Source organism: Pseudorca crassidens, chromosome 7, assembly GCF_039906515.1.
Source record: "Pseudorca crassidens isolate mPseCra1 chromosome 7, mPseCra1.hap1, whole genome shotgun sequence".
In the NCBI taxonomy this organism is placed as follows: domain Eukaryota; kingdom Metazoa; phylum Chordata; class Mammalia; order Artiodactyla; family Delphinidae; genus Pseudorca; species Pseudorca crassidens.
In genome coordinates, this window is record NC_090302.1 from 22,253,246 (window position 1) to 22,275,707 (window position 22,462).

Genomic DNA, 22,462 nt, shown 5'->3' on the forward strand with positions numbered 1-22,462 from the left:
AAAAATGCAAGATACTCAGTTAAACTTGAATTTCAGATAAACAGTGAATAATCTTTTTTATTACAGGTCTGGCTCATATAGTTTTGTACCTTTTGTGCTACATAATGTAGTTCTTTTTGGAAAATGCAGTTTGAATTATGGTAAAACGTACCAATTATTTAAGTGTGAAAGCATGAAGGTAATTTACCAAGAGGAGTGAGTTTTGTACTTTTCTGGAAAATCTAGTCTCAGGAAATTGCTTCTAGTTTAAAAAGGTTTTTTAATTCTTCGTGAATATCTGCTGATTTTAAAATGATCTTAGAGTTTTTGACCTTTGATCTTGTAGATCAGGGGTCATTAACTTGTGGTCCATGTACCAAATCTGGCCCGCCTCCTGTTTGTATGGGCTGCAAGCCAAGAATACTGTTTACATTTTTAAAGGGTTGGGAAAAAAATTAAAAGATGAATAAAATTTCCTGACATGTGAAAATTAGAGTGTCTGTGAAATTGTACTGGAATCCAGCCACACCCATTTGTTGTCTATGACTGCTTTTGCACTACAATAGCAGAGTGGAATTGTTGCGATAGATTTGGCTCTTTACAGAAAACACATGCTGACCTCTGTTTCAGATCAGCTGTGTATTAATTCCACCTGTTTTATACTTTGTATCTTTGATGAAAATGCACGTAAGATTTTGGTCTATATCTCCGCTTTTATTTCGTTTTGAAATAATAGCTTGTTGCGTTCTTTTCTCATAGTTACCAGTAGATTGAACATTATAACGTTTTAAATGTTAGACGTTGTCAGCAGGGAGATGATCATATATTATGTGTGTATTTCTTTTTCTACACCGCTCAGAGTCTGATGAATAGCAGTAAAGAAGAGATGCGTGAACTGGCAGCATTGTTTTATTCTGTGGTGGTATCTACAGTGTCAGGAAACGAGTTGAAGTCAATGATAGAACAGCTTGTAAAGACTACAAAAGACAATCATGTATGTTATCAGTTTTCTCTCTGTCCTTTTTTGTGGGAAATAGTTTTACAAAAGCATCTAATATATTTTTAGTTTTTGTGTTCTCACTTGTAAAACGAACTCATAAATTTCTTGCCTTTATGATTGTAAAGATTAAATGAGATAGATAATACATGGATTCAGTCAGTTCAGTCAACAAATTTGAGTGCCTTGTGTCTCATAGGCATTGTTTTAAGCTCTACGAATACGGCAGGGAGTGGATACATGAGAAGCTCTAGTAGTGCTTGGTGCTCAGAAATGTTAGTTCCTTTTTCCTCCCCATCTACTGCCACCTCTCATTGTACCTGTCCCGTTAGGAAACACTGTTGAAACCATGTGCTTTCAAATATTTTATTTGCATTTGGAGGTTTTAGCAATTAGAAATAGGATCCGTTCATTGTATTTTGTTGGCAGTAGAGGAAAATTATGCTTGAAAGTTATGAGGGTGTATTTACCTAAGTGTTATTTATAAGCTAGAAGAAAGTGTGGGTGCTTATAAGAGCATGCAATGGAGTCACCTCACCCATAGTTGGAGTTGGGTATGGGATTAAGGAATCTAAATCCAAGTGAGTCAGGACTCAGCTTAACTTCTCAGAATTCTGTGTTTGAAACTCAAGTTTTCTCTTGTTCCCTAACCTATTTATTAACATCCAGTGGAACCTCACATGATCACTTTATTCTTTGGCCTTATATTTTATTGGGGAGATGACTGTAGTAAACACACAGTTATTTCATTGCATTCACGCACGTGTGAGAGAGACAGACCTACGGTATTGTGTTGTTAAATCCAGAGCCCGGAGATACAGCACGGATCCTTGCTTGCATTGGGATTCACAGTAGGAAGATATTTGGCTAAGAAGAAAATGAAAATGGCAGAGCAGCAAGACGTGGAGACAAATGCTGATTTTCTGCCCGAACAAGAGGAACTCATTCAGAGTGCCACAGAAACTATCGGTAATTAATGTGTTTATGCTGATTTGGATGTCAGCATAAGTAGGTTACAGTTTTTTTGAATTAGGTTAAAATTTATTGTAACATTTTAATTTCTTTTTATAGCATTGCACTCTAAATACACGAGGTTTTTCCACAGAGTCTTGATGCGGAATAAATTCTTTGTTTTTAATAACAATGCAAGTACTGTAGTTTTTGTATATACATATTTTTCTATATGTTTCTATTTAACAGAGATGATTCCGTTATGGGAAAAATTGTAAACATTAAGAAAGGACATGACTCTGGTGTTTTATTACTAAAGAAATGCTAACAAATTATCAACTGGAAAATATGTTGTAGACTTTGATTTTGGTTTGCTGTCTTTAAAAAAATCTTGAGTACATTGCTGGTTGCTTTGGATTCCAGGGGTAATGATATAAAATTCTTTTGTGTCTAAATGTGTTTACAGGCTCATTTTTGGACAGTACATCACCCCTCCTGGCAATTGCTGCCTGTACAGCCCTGGGTGAAATTGGCAGAAATGGTCCACTCCCAATCCCCAGTGAGGGATCTGGCTTTACTAAGTTGCATCTTGTGGAAAGCCTGCTAAATAGAATACCCTCCAGTAAAGAAACAAATAAGGCAAGTCTCTTCCTTTTATCCTTCTTCTCTGAAATTCTTTCTGTTTATAGATAAATAAATGAATAAAAACAGAATCGTAGTCAGGATAGATGGCATTACAGCTGGAGGAAGGACTGAATGTGAAAAAGAGTGGTAAAGAAGAAAGTCTAGGTGACTGTTTAATTTTGAGTTGGGGATGATTTGTGCACTGCTTTCGTGTGTGTACTGTTTGACCCAGTTACTCCAATTTAGGCCCAGAACTGTTAAGATTTGGGTAAATATTAAATGCATCAGGTAATTCTTTTGTCATGCAAAAGGGGGGTAATAAAGTGTTAAATAGTTTAACGATTTTTGTAATTTCAGACCAAATCTAAATCTTAACTTCCTATACTTAGTTTGGTTTTAAGAAATCTGGGCATTCGTAAGCAGTGTGAGTAATCTCTGAGGAAAAGGACACTTATGTTTTTTTAGTTTCAGATAAAAACTTTCATAGACTTTAAAAATTTTCTTTGGGATAAGAACACCTCAGTGTTGAAGTGTAAGATGATTTAATGAACAGAAAAATCGGTTTACTACAAGTTTAATAAATATGTAATTTTATTCTTGATCTAGGGACTATTTAAAACTTTCTGAGATCACAGTAGTTTTTATTAGATGTTAGCAACTACTCATTACCATCCATTGTTGAGCACTTGCAATCTGCCAAGCATATGCTGAGTGCTTCACATGCATTAATTAATTGAATCCCCAAAAGATCTAGTGAAGTAGGTACAGTTGTCATCTCTATTTTCAGAGATGAGGAAATAGCGTCACAGAGAGGCTAAGTAACTTGCCTGAGGTCACACAGTTGTAAAGGCTATTAAAATGGTCGAGCTGTGACTTAATCTTAGGTCCTCTGGGCCCAGAATTTACATTTATAACTGTTATAGCTTGTAGGATAATGAACTAGTTAAAGACTTTGTTCTTCCTTCTTTTGCAGCTGTGGACCCTTAATGAACTCAGTTTTATGTCTTTCTACCTCCAATGTCTTATAGACATAATTCTGTAAAATTGGATACTTAAAAAAAAAAAAATTGTGCTGATGCATTAGTTAGACAGACTCCCCCTCCCTGCTTTCTCATTTTGGAAACATTTTTTCTGGGACCAAGCTGTTATATACTTCATTTAAAAAAAAAAAAAATTCTGTGTTCTTCCAGATGAAAGAAAGAGCTATCCAAACACTGGGGTATTTTCCAGTTGGGGATGGAGATTTTCCTCACCAGAAACTCCTCTTGCAAGGTCTGATGGATTCTGTGGAGGTATTTATATTGCTATCTGGTTGTTAGTCATTCAAACAAAAGGCATTTTTCTTAACTTGGAATTTTGCGTGCTGTGAGGTTTTAAATTAAAACTTTATTCATTTATTCACCAAGTACTTACTGAGTACCATCTGTGGGTCCATCACTGGTAATCGTAGCATTGACTAAATCACCTCTGTGGGGAAGTCCTTTTCTCATGATTTTTAAAAATAAATTTATTTATTTTTATTTATTACTTTTGGCTGTGTTGGGTCATTGTTGCTGTGCACGGGCTTTCTCTAGTTGCGGCGAGCGGGAGCTACTCTTCGTTGCGGTGCGCGGGCTTCTCATTGCGGTGGCTTCTCTTGTGGAGCACGAGCTCTAGAGTGCAGGCTCAGTAGTTGTGGCATGTGGGCTCAGTAGTTGTGGGTATGGGCTCTAGAGCACAGGGTCAGTAGTTGTGGCACACAGGCTTAGCTGCTCCGCGGCACGTGGGATCTTCCCGTACCAGGGCTTGAACCCGTGTCCCCTGCATTGGCAGGCGGATTCTTAACCACTGCGCCACCAGGGAAACCCTTCTCATCATTTTTGAGTAAAGCGTGGTGCAGTGTAGGTAGAAGGGGAAACGTACCTATTCAGCTAGATGTGGGGAGTGGGTGCCAGTGTTCTGGTTGCCCTTGAGTCTGATGACTTTGCTTCTGTCTTCTAGATAAATGTCCAGTGTGGTGGACAACTGCTAGCCAATATGATGAGTGACCTAACACAGTCTGATGTGGCCCCTGATTGGGCCTTGGTTCTTGTCACTTACTCACCAGCCGCTGTTGTTCACCAGCCTCTTAGTCCTTCTTTGCTCTGAGCTTTTGACAGACCCATGCTTCCTTCTTTCTCAGGTTGTTGCTATAGGTCTTTGAAAAGTTTCCTGACCCTTCAGACTAGAGTAGATTTCTTTATTTATTTGTGCTTTCATGCTGCTCCGTACTTTGCTTCACAACATTCATCACAGTTGCTAATTGCCCACTAGGCTGAAGGCAAAGGCTGTTTTGCACCCCCATCCTCACCCCCTTATAAAACAGGGGCCTGGCAGCGTAACTGGTAGTTGCAGGACCTCAAACATTTTTGGAAGCGTAACTGGATGAAGTGATGTTTGCGTGTAAGGCAGTGGACTCACGAAGGCGGGCGTGAGCGCTTCTGTCTGGGGGAGCTGGTGCACGTGTTTTGGTGGCAAAGTCGCTGCTGGGCCTTGAAGGAAGAAAGGGAGGAGAGAGGAGAGCTGTGGTTGAGGAATAAGGCAGCTGAGTGATAGAGCCGACATTAGGATGCAGGTCTCTGGATTCTTGATGGAGTATTTTTAAGGTGACATTTTTTGACAAGAAATTATAACCATATCTCATTCTCCCTGGATGTCACTGACATTGTAACGTCTTGGGGAAAAGCTTGTGATGTCTCCTTTCTCATCTTTTTTCTTTTTATATATCTATGATAGAGATGGGTTTCTTCCAGTTTTGTTTAAATGAATGAAGGTTTGTCTCGGTTCTCAACTTGCTACTGAAGACATTATTTTAAGAGTTTAGGAGTACAGAACTATATGAAAAGCTTGAAACATGCTAGAGAGACTGAAGGAGGAGAATTTTAAAAAAGCAGGAATCAAGAGAAGCAAAAGATCTGCACAGTCATCTAGGACAAAGTCCTAAAGGTTTTTTTTGTTGTTGTTTCTTTTAACTTTTTATTATGGAAAATTTCAGACATGCACAGAAGTAGAGAGAATAATAATATAATGATCCCTATTTATCCACTCTTTATTTCTAGAATATTTAAAGCAAAATCTGGATATTATCTTCACAAATAGAGTTAGGGAGTTTTGTTTTTGTTTGTAATGCCAACTCTGTTGTTATTAACATGTAAACAGGTAAAAACAGGCACATAAAATGCCTCCCTAATACGGGATCCTCTGTGTTGAGATAACCTTTTCTCAGCTGAGAGTTGCCAAGAGAAACTTTGACCAGGAAAGCTGTAGGACTGAAGCCTTCAAATACTTTTTCTCAGAGTAGGAAGTGTGTGGTATCAGCACTTAACACCTCAGCAAGCCTAGAGCATTTAGTTGATTAAGCTTGGAAATGGCTAGACTGTTGTCTGTATGCTTTACAGTGTTCTCCCAAAAGTCCCATATTCCCATACCCCTCATATTCTCTGTTCTTCATTCTCTTCTTACTCTCCTATTCTTAGGTCTTTTCTGATTCCCAGCAAACATTAGAGAAAAATGCCAAAGGGAGCTGAGGCTGGTCCAATTCCATATTAGTCAGTGGTTCATAATTGTGAGATGTGTCAATTTCTAAATCTGATTTTTAGAATTTGAGTATGTAGGGCTTCCCTGGTGGCGCAGTTGTTGAGAGTCCGCCTGCCGATGCAGGGGACACAAGTTTGTGCTCCGGTCCAGAAAGATCCCACATGCCGCGGAGCGGCTGGGCCCGTGAGCCATGGCCGCTGGGCCTGTGCGTCCGGAGCCTGTGCTCCGCAATGGGAGAGGCCACAAGAGTGAAAGACCTTGCGTACCGCCAAAAAAAAAAAAAAAAAAAAAAAAAATGAGTATGTATAGTTTAGAATTTTTTAAACTTTTGATTTTTGAAACAATTCCAAATTTACAGTGTGGTTGTCAGAATAGTGTAAAGAACTCCTTTACACCCTTTATCCAGATTTACCAGATTATAGTATTTTACCACGTTTGCTTTGTCATTCTCTGGTTTTTTTTCTGAACCATTTGAGAGGAACTTGCAGATATCATGTAATTTAAGCCGTGCAGAGAGGAGGAGGTGTTAGTAGATGATAAAGGCCGCTGTTAAGGGTGCAGTTACTACCAGTCAGATGTCTACTAGGTGCTTTATGTACGTTAACCTCGTTCAGTCCCTACGGCCTGACGAGGTGGATGATGGTATTATTTATGCTCATGTTACAAATGACAAAGTTGAGTCTCAGAGTTTAAATAAGTGTATGTAGCTGGTGAGAAACAGAATTTCTACCAAGATCCATATGGCTTCACAGTCCATGCCCTTCTCCCCCAAGTAAATGGTTCCATTCTTCCAAAGATTAAAAATCCCTGCTTAGTGGTTCTCTGCTGAGGGTGAAGAGTGCAACACAGACTTGGGAAAAGATCCTCAAGTCATTCTTGGGTTCTCTGTTCCCTCACCCTGCCTCACTTTCCAACCATCCTGTTAGCTGAGAGCATTGCAGGCAAAAGAGTGAAAACAAAGCATGCCGAGAAACAGGACAGTAAGCAGGCTTTTTGTGGAAACGGATGTTTTGGGGCAATGTTCTCTCTGACTCCTCACTTTTGTCCCCTTCATTGCAGGCCAAGCAGATAGAGCTTCAGTTCACTATCGGCGAAGCCATCACCAGCGCTGCGATAGGAACTAGTTCTGTGGCCGCCCGGGATGCCTGGCTCGTGGCTGAAGAAGAATATACGCCCCCTGCCGGTACCATATAGTCAGCTAATCAGTTTATTACCACCAAGTAACCCTCTCCTGTTCTTGTTATCACCTTTGAGCAAAAGAAAAAAATGTATACATTCCATTTTAACTCTCTTTCCAATATTTATATATGTATTTATCAGTTTGGCTCAGTCGAGAAAGATAGTTGGTTAAAGGAGACTGAGCACAAAATGAATGAGAACTGTTTCTTTAGTCCTTTGGCAAAGCAGGCAGGGGAGTTAGCTATCGATTACCTTCAGACTTGTGCTCTATTCGTGAGGACTGGTGTGGTTAGCCAGTGTTAGAGGTTGAGGCCTAGCAGTTTCCAAGTTTTGTGTCCCCTAATCCTTTATCACACAGTGCAGGTCGTGCAGCAGGTGCCTCTTCACCAAGTCCCTCTGGCTTTTAGTGACCACATAGGTGAAGGGGCATGCGTTTTCTGATGACATGTTACAGGTACTGTGATTTCACATGTCTCATATGCTGTGAACATCCTACAGGGCACAGGATGGCTCTCCACAGCAGAGTGTCCTGCCAACCTCAGTAATGCCAAGGTTGAGGAACTCTGAAGTGACAAAGGAAAGGAGAACAATGGCGTAGTAGCTGGAGGAGGAAAGTGAGGTTAATAGAGGTTGGTTTGCCTGTTAGTTTTTAGATGGAGATGGGAAAGATACGGTAGAGAAAGAAAAATTGCTGACACTAGAAAGAATGGGGATAATTTTTAAAAATTAAGACAAAACTAATACAAAATTGTAAATTAACTATGCTCCAATAAAAATTTTAAAATTTAAAAACAAACAAATAAAAGAAAAAATATTTATTTTAAAAACTCCATGTGCAATTAAGATCTAAAAGGAAATATAAAGGAAGAGAAATACTTTTTTTTCCTGCTGTCACTGTTTAAATGAGTAAAATTACATTAATCATATGAGTATTAAAAAAACTTAAGACAGATTTTTAAAAAGAGAAGTTTTAGGTTCAGAGCAACATTAAGAGGAAGGTGCAGAGGTTTCCCACACCCTCTTCCCCTACACATGTCTAGCCTCCCCCATGAGAGTGATAATTTTTCATTCTAGGGAACTAAAGTTATCTGAGTACCTTTGAAAGGTTATTTAGTTTATGCTAGGTTCTGAAATGAATGATTCTCAGTTCCTTCAGCAATTTATTTAAACACCTTAGTCATTTAGATCTTAATATGTTGTAGGATTGTTGTATTGAGTAAATGTTGATTAAAATTTTATCTTTTTCAGGGAGCTCTATTCAGTTATGTTAATTGCTTCTTATCATTCTTTCCCTTTCCCTAGGAGCTAAAGTTAATGATGTGGTCCCCTGGGTGCTGGATGTGATTTTAAATAAACATATCATCAGCTCCAACCCACATGTGAGGCAAGCAGCCTGCATCTGGCTCCTTTCCCTTGTGAGGAAGCTAAGTACCCATCAAGAAGTGAAGGTAAGCCATTCTGTAAATGTGGTCCAGCTCTGTTGGAAACTGTTTATGAAGTATGTATAATAGAAAGGTGGTAGGAGGGGAAGTGTATGAGGGTGAGGGCCACTAACCAGTAACACATATTTTGAAATAAGCTATACATGAAGGAATGAAGGATGGTACCTGATATATATGGGCTGGAAGATGATTCTTAAGTTGAAGGTACAATGTCAGAGGAAGTGGTGAGGATGGGGGAGGCTCAGACTGTGTGCGTTAGACCACCTGTAAGTGCCACAACCTTCAGGTAATTTGGCCACCTTCCAAGATGAGAGCACAGCAGGGTTTGTGACTGCCTCTGGTCGTGAGACTTCACAGGGGTTGTGTACCCTGAGAGCAAGATTTTTATTCTCCCAAGGAGGTAGAGTTTCAGTGTTCTGAATGCCTTTTTTCTTCTTTCAGTCTCATCTTAAAGAAATTCAGAGTGCATTTGTTTCTGTTTTGTCAGAAAATGATGGTAAGTAATTGGTAAATATTTGATTTCCAGACTTCTTTAAACTTGTATTTTTTTTTGTTTGTTTTTGCGGTACGCGGGCCTCTCACTGTTGTGGCCTCTCCCGTTGCGGAGCACAGGGTCCAGACGCGCAGGCTCAGCGGCCATGGCTCACGGGCCCAGCCGCTCCGCGGCATGTGGGATCTTCCCGGACCGGGGCACGAACCCGTGTCCCCTGCATCGGCAGGCAGACTCTCAACCACTGCGCCACCAGGGAAGCCCTAAACTTGTATTTTAAATTTTGAAAAACCTGGATTAATGAACGTAAAAGAAGGCTACAGGAAACTTGATTCTTAATGTATTTATTTATTCATTAGATCATTTATTCATTAGATCAGTTTTGCATTTAAAAGTGGAGCCGAGGCCTTCTTTAACTCGTACTTGTACCAAATAATAGCTTTCTTCTCCTAATACTTAGAATTCCTTTTCTCTCTGTGATTTAAGCCAGGAGAGGGTGCAAATATTTGTGTTAGACATTTAAATAGTAGCTTTGTTTTATTAATTGTTTTAAACATGTGGTCTAATGTTGACTTTTCATTTAAAAAATTGCACGTGGGCATCCTTAAATCCTGTGATTACCTCTCATGTGTGCGACGTGCCTCCACTGACCCTTTGTCACCATGCACTACACACTAAGGCCCAGCAGGGTTGACTTGGCTTGTGAGTTGGATGTTCTGTGAATGTAGTTCTCATTTACAGAGACTTGCTGGTGTCATGTCCACTCAGATGATTTAGTATGTTTTTAACAAAATAGGCAGGTTGATTATGTTTTCATATCTTTACTTTGATATCATTTTGGGTTAATGTTACAAGTTTAACTTTTTTTTAACTTGATGCCCAGAGGACAAATTTTTCTTAAAAGAATATTGTTTTGTCTGACTTCTGTGTAGAACTTAGCCAAGATGTTGCCTCAAAAGGCCTTGGGTTGGTGTATGAACTGGGCAATGAACAAGATCAACAGGAGTTGGTTTCTACTCTTGTAGAAACACTGATGACTGGCAAAAGGTACAGTGAACTTGAAAATTTCAGATTTGAACACGCAGGGCAAGTTTTGCACATACTGAGAATATGAAGTGGAGGAAGGAAAGTTCAGCTTGTGATTTTCCTGTTTATTAAGCCTTTTCTAAATTGCAAATCATCGATTGTTATGCTGTGGATAGCAGTTTAATTATCCAGTGTATACTGTTTAGAAACAGGCCAGTAATTCAGGCTTCGAAAATTGAATGATCTTGGGACAGGTAAAGCATTGGATTACAGAAGTACCGTAATTACCGTTGGCTAAATGGAATGAAGATGTGGAGAGGAAGTGTGTCACGCAGGTCCAATCTGTGAAGAGGAAGAGGCGGGCAGTCATCCTCGTAATTGGTTTCTGCTTTATGTTACTTTCCTTGTAGGAAGAATAGTTCTCAATGTGTGACCACATTTAACTCAGTGTAACTTTATGTGGGATGTCTTTTATATCTATTTGTTCTTCCTAGACTTCATTTTACAAAATTCTCTGGCTGATGGGAAGGGTTAGTTGACTTTTACATCTTGCACACTGTAGATACTTGATAGGGAATTTGATTTTATCAGTTTACAGATGAAATGTATGCATTAGTTGAATGGTGGTATGAAAAATTCGAGACTAATTTAAATTCTTGGTGTTGTTTTCGTTTAGAGCTAAGCATGAAGTTTCTGGAGAGACAGTGGTGTTTCAAGGAGGAGGCCTTGGCAAAACCCCTGATGGGTAAGTGTGCCGGATCCATTGATCAGTCATCAATGAAGATGTAGAGATCTTCTCTCCGTTGGGAAGGGTGCTCACCAGGTTGATTTCCACCCTCGTGGGAGGTGTTGTGTGTTAGTGGAAGAAGAAAATGTCAGAGAAAAAGCCTAGTGTTTTAGATTGGGTTTCCTGGGGGAGCAGACTGAGATGGAGGTGTGTGTGCTGGAAGTTTATTGAAGGGTGCCTGGAGTCGTCACCCTGGGGGACTGAGGAGGCAGGACAGGTCCAGTGGCCGAGGAGGAGGTGACCTGCTGCCCCCGCTTACGAGACCGTGACCCATCACGGAGCTCTGGGACTGGGCTGGGAGGGCCTGCAGGGAGGTCCTGCTCTGTGTCCCCTCCTCAGGTCTTTTCACCCGCTCAGTGACTAGCCGTTGGTGGTGGGCTGCTCTCGGGGAGGACCTGACCTTGGACTGAGGGCAGTTCTGTCAGCTCCCAGCCAGCGGGTCCTCAGGGAGGAATCAGCACGCACTGCACCTAGTGTTTTGGAGGGGCATCTCTACTTGGTGCTGTGGAGTCCACCAGCTGGGCATTTCAAATTAATTCGTAGAGCCTTACCTCTTTTGTCTTATCACTATTCCATCATGGTTGTACTGTTGCTTCTCCTCTGAAAACCCTCAGGTCCAGCTGCAGCTTGCTGGGCCTCGCTGGGGAGTCCCCAGAGCCCTGCCTCAGGCTGTCTTTCCCGTAGCTCCATGTTTTCACACTGAAGTTGTTTCATTCCACTTACCCTCCCTCTAGACTCCCTCTGAGTTTTAAAAGAAGTGCTCACTTTTCACAAAATAATGAAAAAGATCAGGTAGCTGAGCAAATACAGAGGGAAGTTAACAGGACTTGAAGAAGTTGTTATCAGGATAGGGACGCTGTAGCTTAGAAAAGGTGTAGGGAAGACAGAAGCTGTCTTCAGACGGCTCTCGGGATCCTGAGAGAGGCTGGTGCACAGTGCACCGAAGAATTATTGCTGTCTCCTGAGGTGATGAGGGCTCCACCCTCATGGGCATCACAGGTGCCTTAGGTCATTTACCAGCCATTGCTGAGAACTGAAGTAGGCGACTTTTTATATTCTCGTCACCCTGGTTCTCTGCCTCTGTGGTAATGAGATAACGCAATATTGGAAATTTAGCGCAAACATAATTTTAAAATGCCCTAGTAATACTGGTAATGTAATTTTTAATAGTCTGGAGGTGGAGAGATACATTACAGCATACTTTTCATCTTTGTGTTCAAGCCAGGGCCTCTCTACTTACAAGGAGCTTTGTTCTCTGGCAAGTGATCTTAGTCAGCCCGACCTGGTGTATAAATTTATGAATCTAGCCAACCATCACGCAATGTGGAACTCTAGGAAGGTAAGTGGCTATTGCTGGACATTTTATTTTTTTCTTCCCTCCAAATCAAACCTCCTGCATTGGCAGACGGGGACAACTGTTATGCAGTATGTTTTGTAAAAGTCTGTGATTAGAGAGATCTAGATCACCACATAGCTGCTATTACTGATGGGTAAAGCCGGACACCCAGTAAATCAGGCTCTATTCAGGGACAAGAATTTTGTGATTTTTCATATGTGGATATTATATCTGAGCCACTTTGTTATTATTTTTTTAGGGTGCTGCTTTTGGTTTTAATGTAATTGCTACCAGAGCTGGAGAGCAGCTAGCTCCTTTCCTGCCTCAACTAGTTCCTCGTCTTTATCGTTACCAGTTTGATCCCAACCTTGGCATTCGACAGGCCATGACAAGTATTTGGAATGCGCTGGTCACTGACAAGTCAATGGCAAGTATCTGTGAACCCTTGTCCCGGGCTACACATGGCATGTAAACTCATGCTCATCTTCCTTTCTACTTTGTGTACTTTTTTGTTTAAACAAACAGACTTTCTTTCATCCCTTGCTTTCTTCCTTCTTTCAAGGTATCAGAGATGCTCATGGCAACATTTATTGAAATCTCAAAAATGGAAACAATCTAAATGTCCATTGGGTGGATGGTTAAGGAAGTGGCAGTGTATCCACACAAATGGAAAACTGTATGTCGATAGTTAACCACTGATGTAGTGGAGAACAGGTCGTGGTTCTTGCCTTCAAGGAGTTCACGTAGTTGGGGAGGTAGATAAGGAATCAGGCAATTACCATATTTGGTTTTTTCTCATCTGGCTGCTTCTCATATTCTCCTTCACTGTTAGATACTAGGATTTCTCAGGGCTTGCCTCTGAGTACCGTTGACTCTCTCCACTTTCTCTTTTTAGATCAGCTCCTCAGTTCCAGGGCTTATGTGTCATCTTGATTGTGATGGTTCCCAGTCTTTACTTATGGCCCAGGCACGACTTGTGCTCCTGACTTGTCTGTCTCACTGCCTGCTTGACATTATCACTTGGATGTTGTTTCAAGATACCTTAGACTTAATATGTCTAGAATGGGACTTAAAAAAACAAACTTCCCCCTCTCTTCTCCTCAGCGTTCATTCATTTACCCCAGCTGGGAAACTGGGCATCATCCTTGATTATTGTCTGTCTCACCCTCACCCTCAATTGAATCCAGTAGCAAATTCTGTTGATTCTGCTTCCAAAGTATTTCTCCCTCCCTCCTTTCCCTTCTTCCCTTCTTTCTCTTTCTTTTTCTCTGTTTCTCTTTCTTTCTCTCTCTCTCTTTCTCTCTTTTTCTCTTTCTTTCTTTCTTCCTCCCTTCCTCCCTTCCTTCCACTGTGTGGCTTGCGGGATCTCAGTTCCCTGACCAGGGATCAAACCCGGGCCCACAGCAGTGAAAGCGCTGCATCTTAACCACTGGATCTCCAGGGAATTCCCTCCAAAGTATTTCTTGAATCTATTCTCTTTTTTCCTTATTCCTCCCTGATGAACAGGTTGTCACCTTTCTCTTCTCTTTGCCTTCTTTCATTTAATTACCAATAGTAAAAGTGATTTTTAAAAATGCAAATTGGATTGCATTTTGGGTTAAAATCCTTTGTTGGCTTCCTAGTTCACTTTAAATAAACCCCATGACCCTTACCCTGTCTTTCCATGCCTGAGCATGATGCAGCCCTTTCCTGTCTCCAGCCTGATGCTGGTGGGCACTGGAGGGTTCCACCTTGAGGGTTCTGTGAGTTCTGTTTGCTCTAGGAGAGTACTTGGTACCACTGGGTCAACTTGAGATCTAATAGGTCGAGTTCAGGGCCCAGGCTTAGGCTCGCAGGATGTGAGTGTCACCTCTGTGTGAGTGGAAGGTGAAGCCACAGATGTGGATGAGATCACTGTGGAGACTGTCTAGAGACATGGACATAGAAAGACATTAGTTTCTTAAATCTTAGGTGAGTTATTTCCTCCCTGTCTTGGTTTTCTTAAATGTAAGTGAGGATAACAAAACCTCTCCTACCTACAAGAGTAATAGTGGAAAAGCCATAAGTTTTGAAGTTCTTTGGATTAGCATAAAAAGTGAATCTACTATCGGTGTGTGTAGTTATTACCAAATGGATAAGTGTATATCAAAACTAAAGAGGCTTAAAAGATTAAATTCGTCTTCATTCTGAACAATCAAGTGCTTCTTTATGTGCCAGACGTGGTGCAGGCTACCAGGGAGGGAAGGACAAGTGAGACACTGTCCCTGCCCTCGAGGTCTCAGTGTGAAGGGGCAGGACAGTTACTGTGCTGTCTGATACATTGTGCGTAAGAAGGTGCCGTGGGAACATAGGGCAGAGTAGGCCAGTCCTGTCTGCGAAGGTGATGCCTGATTTGAATCTTGAACAAGTAGGAGATGGAAGAGGTAGAGGTAGTGTGTGCTAGGGAGTGGAGGTGAGGCAGGACATACAAGAACTTGGGAGCTAGATGGTCCCAGGAGGGCTTCGTACCCACGCCTGGGTGATTGGACTTTATTCTCATGCACTGAGGAAAATAAGAGGATCATGTTTGCATTTCAGGATGATCAGCTGGGCAGCTTCCAGCAACTAAAGTGGGGAGAGAGTTGTGGACAGAGAGGCCTAGGGAGACACTTAGGCTGTTACGTACAGAAACACAGTGTGGTAGAGATGAATCATTTGATTATTGATGGATTTTGCGTTCTCAGTTTTATCCTTTTGTTTTCATTAGGTGGATAAGTATTTGAAGGAAATTCTTCAAGATTTGGTTAAGAATCTAACCAGCAATATGTGGCGAGTTCGAGAATCCAGGTACCATTTTTGGAAATATAAGACTAGTCAAATAAAATTGAATTTTTTTTCCCTTCAAATTTCCAAGTTTTATACTTTGTGCATAAGGAATAAGTTAAAACCACTAAAAAGCATATTTCTGGTTGGGTTAGACAGTTAAGGATATTTAAGCTCTAGTCAGTGGTTTTCCTAAGTTGTCTTAGTTTTTGTAAGTATGAAATAACAGAAGTAGATCACTTGTTAAATTAGACATCAACATACATTTATATACTCTCATGACTTTGTAGGGTAGCATTTATTTATACATATATAATTTATGTTTATTCAGTGCCTGCTATATGCTTGGCAGTGTGCTAGGCCCTGGAGGTATATTGGTAAGTAAAAAATGATGTATCATCTTGAAGAGATTATATTATAGTTGTGGGAAATAGACATTTGATGAGTGTACATGCCATATGCCTGTGGTATATTTGAGGCACCAAGAAGAGAGTAGTCATTGCCGTTTTGGGGTGAGGGGGTTAAGACTAGAAATATAGGCAGAATCCATATTCTTGTTTGATATGACTGTTTCATAGTAAAATATTGAGCTTTCTTGATCATATATTTGAAACCAAATTGTTTATTTTCAGCTGTTTAGCTCTGAACGATTTATTGAGAGGAAGACCCCTAGATGACATCATTGATAAACTTCCAGAAATTTGGGAAACTCTCTTTAGAGTACAAGATGATATAAAGGTACTATATACATAAATCTGCATTTATTTATAGAATAGCATAAATTGGAATTGTTAAAATATGTATGTTACATATTTCAAAATTCAATATCCAGACAATTTTTTTTAAAAAACCAGAATTTTCCTCCAAAGTTTCAGTTTTGTTTTTTTGGGGTTTTTTTGCGGTACGCGGGCCTCTCACTGCTGTGGCCTCTTCCGTTGCGGAGCACAGGCTCCGGACGCGCAGGCTCAGCAGCCATGGCTCACGGGCCCAGCCGCTCTGCGGCATGTGGGATCTTCCCGGACCGGGGCACGAACTCGCGTCCCCTGCATCGGCAGGTGGACTCTCAACCACTGCGCCACCAGGGAAGCCCCAAAGTTTCAGTTTTGATGTGTGTGTGAAGTGGCAAGTTTAGGTATCTTTAGATCTAAATTTAATTAAAGTTAAAAAAAAGAAAAAAGAAAAAAGGGTAACTACTGCCTGATTTTCTTTTAGTAGAGATCTTGTGATGCTGTTGTGAGGAACAAATAACAGTTTAGAAATAATCCAAAATAACTCTACTTAGATCAGCTTCGTAAGTTGGATCAGTCATTCCCAAATAACGTGACCAGTTTCTCTTTTGCCTCGGCAGTCTAAATTTAAAATTTTTCCATCTTACCATTAAAATTAGGCACTTCAGTTTTTTGCTTTATTCGTCAGAGTTTTTTTAAGTCTTTCAGAATCTTCACATAGATCTCTATATATTTGCTTTTATAATATATTTAGTTTCTAAACTGTTATACTTAATATCCATATTTTTGTAAGGTCAAAACAGGTTGTATCTAATTTAAAAAACAGTAGTATGGAATGGTAATATGTTCCTTGATGGGCAAAGAGCCTAGTGAAACACCATTTTTTACCTAGTAATGAAAGTAGGATTTTTCACCAATTTGTGTGGATTTGGAGGCAGTTTAAATACACATTTTGGGGTAGATGAGAAGGAAACTCTGACGTTGTATAATGTCATATTCTTCTCATTTTTAGGAATCTGTACGAAAAGCAGCAGAACTAGCTCTGAAAACGCTGAGCAAGGTGAAAACTCTAGTCTTATACTGGGGGGTGAAGTGGGTCAGGATTCTATGTGACAGTGAAAATTATGACTTATTTTTTTGTCATATAAAGTGACATTTAGTTGCAGTGTAACTGGCTTCATGTTACAGCCCACTTCTTAACAATGAATGGGAAACTGGTTGCTATTATGTTAGAATGCTAGTATTTTTAACAAAGTGTGTCTCTGGGCTCTTTAAATGGAGAGCTTTCCTAGGCCTTTATATAAGATAGGACTTTCTCTTGACCCTGAAGTACACATTACATTTAGATCAAGCAACATCTATTCTCTTTATTATTGCTATGTTTATATGTTAATCTGCCTTTCATACTTCTGAGGTTGGCAACCTTTTTTTTTCTTTTGCTGTTCGCGGGCCTCTCACTGTTGCGGCCTCTCTTGTTGCGGAGCACAAGCTCCAGACGCGCAGGCTCAGCGGCCATGGCTCACGGGCCTAGCCGCTCCGCGGCATGTGGGATCTTCCCGGACTGGGGCACGAACCCGTGTCCCCTGCATCGGCAGGCGGACTCTCAACCACTGCGCCACCAGGGAAGCCCTGGCAGCCTTTTTGAAACTGGTTCCCCACTTGAACTTGATTTCGTGGTATATCAGGGCCTTCTAATGTGTTAGAAGGTTTTAAATCCAAGTGTTTCTTATTCCACATTTGTGTTCTTGACCTCTGTGTTATGCTGCCACCCAAAGTTATTGATAATAATACCTTAAGCCTTCTTCAGTGCTTTCTAAACATATTCTCGTTTCATCTTCAACTGTTTCCTGTTTCACAAATTAGAAGACCAAAGCTTAGAAAGTAAAATGCATTACCAAATTTTCTGTATAGTTATTGGCAGACATAGGACTCAATCCCAGATCATGAGATCTTCTTTTTCTTCCTGTGATATTGTAGAAAGTAGAGTCACTTACCCTTTTCTATGGATATAGGAAGTAGGAAGTATTTTGTCAGATGAACGCGTTATTGGGTGAGAGGTCAGTTTCACTAATTTCCATGCTCTTTGTATGTGAGGTTTGTGTGAAAATGTGTGACCCTGCCAAAGGAGCCGCTGGCCAGAGAACCATTGCTGTCCTCCTGCCCTGCCTTCTGGACAAAGGAGTGATGAGTCCTGTGACAGAAGTTCGAGCCCTCAGGTTTGAATCAGCTGATGAAATTGAATGCATTGGATTTACTTAGTTCTTAGCCACCCAGTAGAAATTGGGTTTCTTTGAATGTTAGATTCTTGAAAGAGTGGAGAAATGAGTTGAGAATCCAGTGGGGTGACCCAATAGCAAATGCGAGAAGTGGTGAGTCAGAACATTTTTGCAGAGACATTCTCATGGGAGCCTTGCTTTTGTCCAGCCTTCTGCCACTCTGCCTCAACCTTGAGTAAAGTGTGTTTGTTATTTTCTTGTCATTGGCCTCTGCCCCCAGCAGGCACATCGTCCTATTCTGCTACGCCTCAGGTCCTTGAGAGCTTGCTTGTTGGTTATACCACTTAGTAATGTTTCACAGATCATTATGTTTAAAATAAACTGTTTACCGCCTGTGAAATATTCAAGTCGTACACATTTAGATATATATGGCTCTTTTAAGTTAAAATCAGCAGTGAAGGATTCTTTTTTTTTTTTTTTTTTTAACCAGAGTGCTATCTGGGAACTTCATCTGTTCCATTTTTTATTTCCCTCTTGAAATTAGCTCAAATTAACAGTACCAACACTATTTCATGGTAACTAAATAGTTGCTATGGGAAAGCTCTTCTCAGAAGGATTCACCTAACAAATGCAAAGGAATGATAAAATTAGGGTATCACCATTTTGCTCTCCTCACTAGGATACTCCAGGTAGTGATCATAAGTGGCTCCTGAGTCCACTGGTAAAGGCTGACGGGAGGAGCATTATAATGGATGGTTGGTTCGTGCTGACCAAACTTGAACCTGCTGTTCATTCAACAGCACAAAAAAACATAAGCATCTTGATGTGATGAGACAGGACATGTGAAGACCACCCGTGAAAGATTCTTGTTTTTAAAAAAATTGAACTGAACTTGATTTTAGCCTGCAGATCTGTATAAGCTACAGAGGAACCTCTTAAGTGACACCATCAGAATACAAATCAATAGCTTAAAAAAAAGAGGACGGAGAGAGAGCACTGTTGAAAAAGATTCAAGAAATGCAGTAAATTGCAATGTGTAGATGGACTCTGGATTTGATTTCAGCAAACCAACTCTTACGGACACTTGTGAAGCAGTCAGGAAATTTGGATATTAGATGATATGAAAGAAATTCTTAATATTTTTTAGGTGTGAAATGGTATTTTGATTATGATAAAAAATCTGGGTCTCTTCATGATACATGTAGAAGTTAGGGAATATGCTTCAAAATACTACAGTGGCAGGGGGAAAAGTATATGAATGGTCTGTATGTATGGTGGATGCCTAAGTGAGACAAAATTGGCCAAAGGTTGCTGCTTGTTGAACTGGGTGGAGAGCATACGGAATTGCATTTATGATTCTCTTTACTTTCATATATGTGTGAACATTTCTGTAATAAAAAGTAAAAACAAAAACCAAAAAAAAAACCAACACAGAGCTAAGACCAGGCTCTGTACCCAAGGGAGTATGTTCCTTAATGCAATAAAGTGCAGAAACTCCTCATGATTAGACCTGTAGGGCTTCTTGCTTTGTTAAAAGGACTCAGGAGTTGTGTTTTGTGTGTCTGTAGCATTAACACCCTCGTGAAGATCAGCAAAAGTGCAGGAGCCATGTTGAAACCACATGCACCAAAACTCATCCCAGCTCTGCTAGAATCCTTAAGTGTCTTGGAGCCTCAAGTTCTCAATTATTTGAGTCTCCGGGCTACAGACCAAGAAAAGGTGAGTTGACAACACAGCCATATTGGTAATTATCATGAAGGGAGAATCCTGTTAAGATACTCAACAGGCCTTCCAGGGTCCTTAGACAAACTCCATGACTCAGATGATACTTTCACCACTCTTGAAACAGCTCAACTTCTATAACCACATGCAGTGTTTCTTTAGCGGGGCCGGAGAGGGCTCATACACTGTTATGTGAAGTGAATGAAAAATGACACTTCCGTCCAAAAAAATACATCAATACATTTATTTAACACGGTTTTTTGTACATGTTCGTTTATTTTCTAGGGGTTGGGTCTACACCCTCAGAGTCCTCCTATGGACCATTCCTGCTTTGCAAATCAAGAGGATTTGTAGGTAGACTTCTGCATAGTCCAAAATCATTCTGCTTTTTAGGTATACTCCAGTTCCCTAGTCTCTGATTAGAGTTTTGTTTTGTTCTGTTTTTTTAATTACAGATGAAACATTTATTGTGAAAAGTTAAAACAACACAGAAGAGTAGAAAGTAATCCCCTAGGAGTCCCCTCTGCTGTGGCAGCACAGTATCATTTCCTGAGGAGTACTCACTGTCAGCAGTTCCTGGGTCTTTTTTCAAATTCTTTTGTAGTCATAGGCTTCAAAATCAAACAAACATACTAATTTTAAAATAGAATCAGACTGCGAATATTGTTCTGCAACTTGATTTTTGTTTTTAACAAAATACCATGTGTGTAGATGGGTCTATTTCATTCTTTTTAGTGCGTGCAGAGTGTTCTACAGCGAGGTTATTTTGAACAGCGTGAGAGATTTTGTGGCATCAACAGTTACGAATGCTCTGTTTTCTCCACATCTTTGCCAACATTGAATAATACCAGTCTGATAAGCAAGAATCTCATTATTCTAATTTAGTTTCCTATTATTAGCGTTGTCCATTGTCTTTTCGTATTATGTTATCCATTTATAAATATTTCTTCTGTGAGTTGTATGTTTCTACTGTATGTCTGTTTTTCACTTGTTTATGTTTTTACATTTGTCTTTATTAGAACTGTCAAACTCCTGTTATATGATTGTAAAAGTTTTCTCTCAGTTCACTATTTGGTTTTTAACTTACCTAAGCTATTATATTCTAATCACTTACTCTGTTTTCCCTTTGCCTCTGATATTGCTGTTTCTTCTCCAGTCATCATTCTTTCCTCTTTCAGCAGTAATCTTGCCTTTCCTAGGTTCTCACCTACTAGGTGTTGAGAATTAGGAAACATAAATTCTAGTCCAAACTTTGCAGCCCTAGGCAAGGCACTTCTGTATGCCTAATTTTTCTCACTTACTATGTCTGGATAGTGTCAACCTCTCCTGTACCATAGTTATTTGATTAAAATGCTATTGTATCAATAGATAGGAGGGTCCTTTATAAAGTTAAAACAATACATGTATAAAATTAAAAATCGTGTATTAGATAGAAAATTATTTAGTCTGTTTCTTTATTTAATGGAGGGAGAACCTGAGGCTCAAGAAGGCTGGATAACTTGCTCAGAGCCATACTATGTTATTTTCTAACTGCAGTTAATTTCTAACTGTTGTCTGCATTTCTCACTTACAGTGAGATGCTGCCTCTACATGTATATGGTTGAGCGTAGAACAAAAGAAATTATTTAGACTTGTGTTTGAATTTGTTGTATCTATATATTATTTTTTAAAATATTCCTTAATTTGTCAGTAAAGCCCAATTTGAGTGTGTGGAGGTTCTTCTTTTATTTTGGCTGTGCCGTGTGCAGCTTGTGGGATCCTAGTTCCCTGACCAGGGATCAAACCCATGCCCTCAGCAGTGAAAGTCGCAGAGTCCTAACCACTGGGATGCCAGGGAAGTCCCTGGAGGTTCTTCTTAATTGATTGAATGTGCTTGCATTTGTGTTCTCAGGCTGCGATGGATAGTGCCCGACTCAGTGCTGCCAAATCCTCTCCCATGATGGAAACAATCAACATGGTAAGTGCCTCACGTAATGAGAACATTTACCTTTGCTTACCTTAGAGTGTAATTGTTCAAAGTCTTCAGGTTACATTAAATGAAGTAGAGGTTTAAGGGATGAGTCAAGGCAGCTGTTGTGACTCTAGTTTTTTCTTACTATAGTTCTTTTTTCTTTTCCTGTATTACTAAATGGAATACTTTCCCCAATACTAGATTGCATCAGTCCAGATTTGTGTTACACAGGAGAACAATATATTGAAAGGTCTGCCTATAAATCTATATCTGTATCTCTTTTGGCCTGCCTATTTAGAAAGTTCGGATACTTGTGTCTGCCTGAGCATTGTATCTGGGAGGACCTAGGAAGGTGTAAGCTGGAGCTGTTAGTGAAGTAGGAAGCATAAAAGGTAGGGAGAGAGAACTGAGCAATGTTGGTAGGTTGTTCAGTTAAAGGAAGGGGATTTGCAGAAAAGAGCGCTTGGCACCAAGTTTCGAAATTCCAATGTTTCTGGAATCATGGGTTAAAGAGTCTCTAAGGTCACAAAAGCTGACTCTGCTGTGCATGCCCTGGAGTGGTTAAATGAGAGCTTGTGAGCTACTGGAAATTGTTTTGATGGGCAGATCACAGGTCTAGACAAGAGAAGAAGGAATTTTTTTAGTGCTTACTGGGGAACTATTACCAAAATTTGGTCTAAGGATGTCTTCGTTGGATT

At 40.2% G+C, this 22,462-nt stretch overlaps 1 protein-coding gene across 6 annotated transcripts in view; it reads left to right on the forward strand.

Moving 5' to 3' along the window:
- Positions 1-22,462, forward strand: part of ECPAS (Ecm29 proteasome adaptor and scaffold) — a 98,833-nt gene that overhangs the window by 63,076 nt on the left and 13,295 nt on the right. For all 6 annotated transcript variants that reach the window (XM_067743673.1, XM_067743674.1, XM_067743671.1 and 3 more), the window contains 17 exons: positions 839-973; positions 1,783-1,945; positions 2,394-2,566; positions 3,742-3,843; positions 7,166-7,289; positions 8,588-8,733; positions 9,169-9,223; positions 10,150-10,264; positions 10,920-10,988; positions 12,252-12,369; positions 12,626-12,793; positions 15,092-15,171; positions 15,780-15,885; positions 16,888-16,935; positions 17,970-18,091; positions 19,660-19,810; positions 21,705-21,770. In XM_067743673.1, the coding sequence (XP_067599774.1) occupies positions 839-973; positions 1,783-1,945; positions 2,394-2,566; positions 3,742-3,843; positions 7,166-7,289; positions 8,588-8,733; positions 9,169-9,223; positions 10,150-10,264; positions 10,920-10,988; positions 12,252-12,369; positions 12,626-12,793; positions 15,092-15,171; positions 15,780-15,885; positions 16,888-16,935; positions 17,970-18,091; positions 19,660-19,810; positions 21,705-21,770 (1,941 nt within the window). The remainder of the gene's footprint in view (positions 1-838; positions 974-1,782; positions 1,946-2,393; positions 2,567-3,741; positions 3,844-7,165; positions 7,290-8,587; positions 8,734-9,168; positions 9,224-10,149; positions 10,265-10,919; positions 10,989-12,251; positions 12,370-12,625; positions 12,794-15,091; positions 15,172-15,779; positions 15,886-16,887; positions 16,936-17,969; positions 18,092-19,659; positions 19,811-21,704; positions 21,771-22,462) is intronic.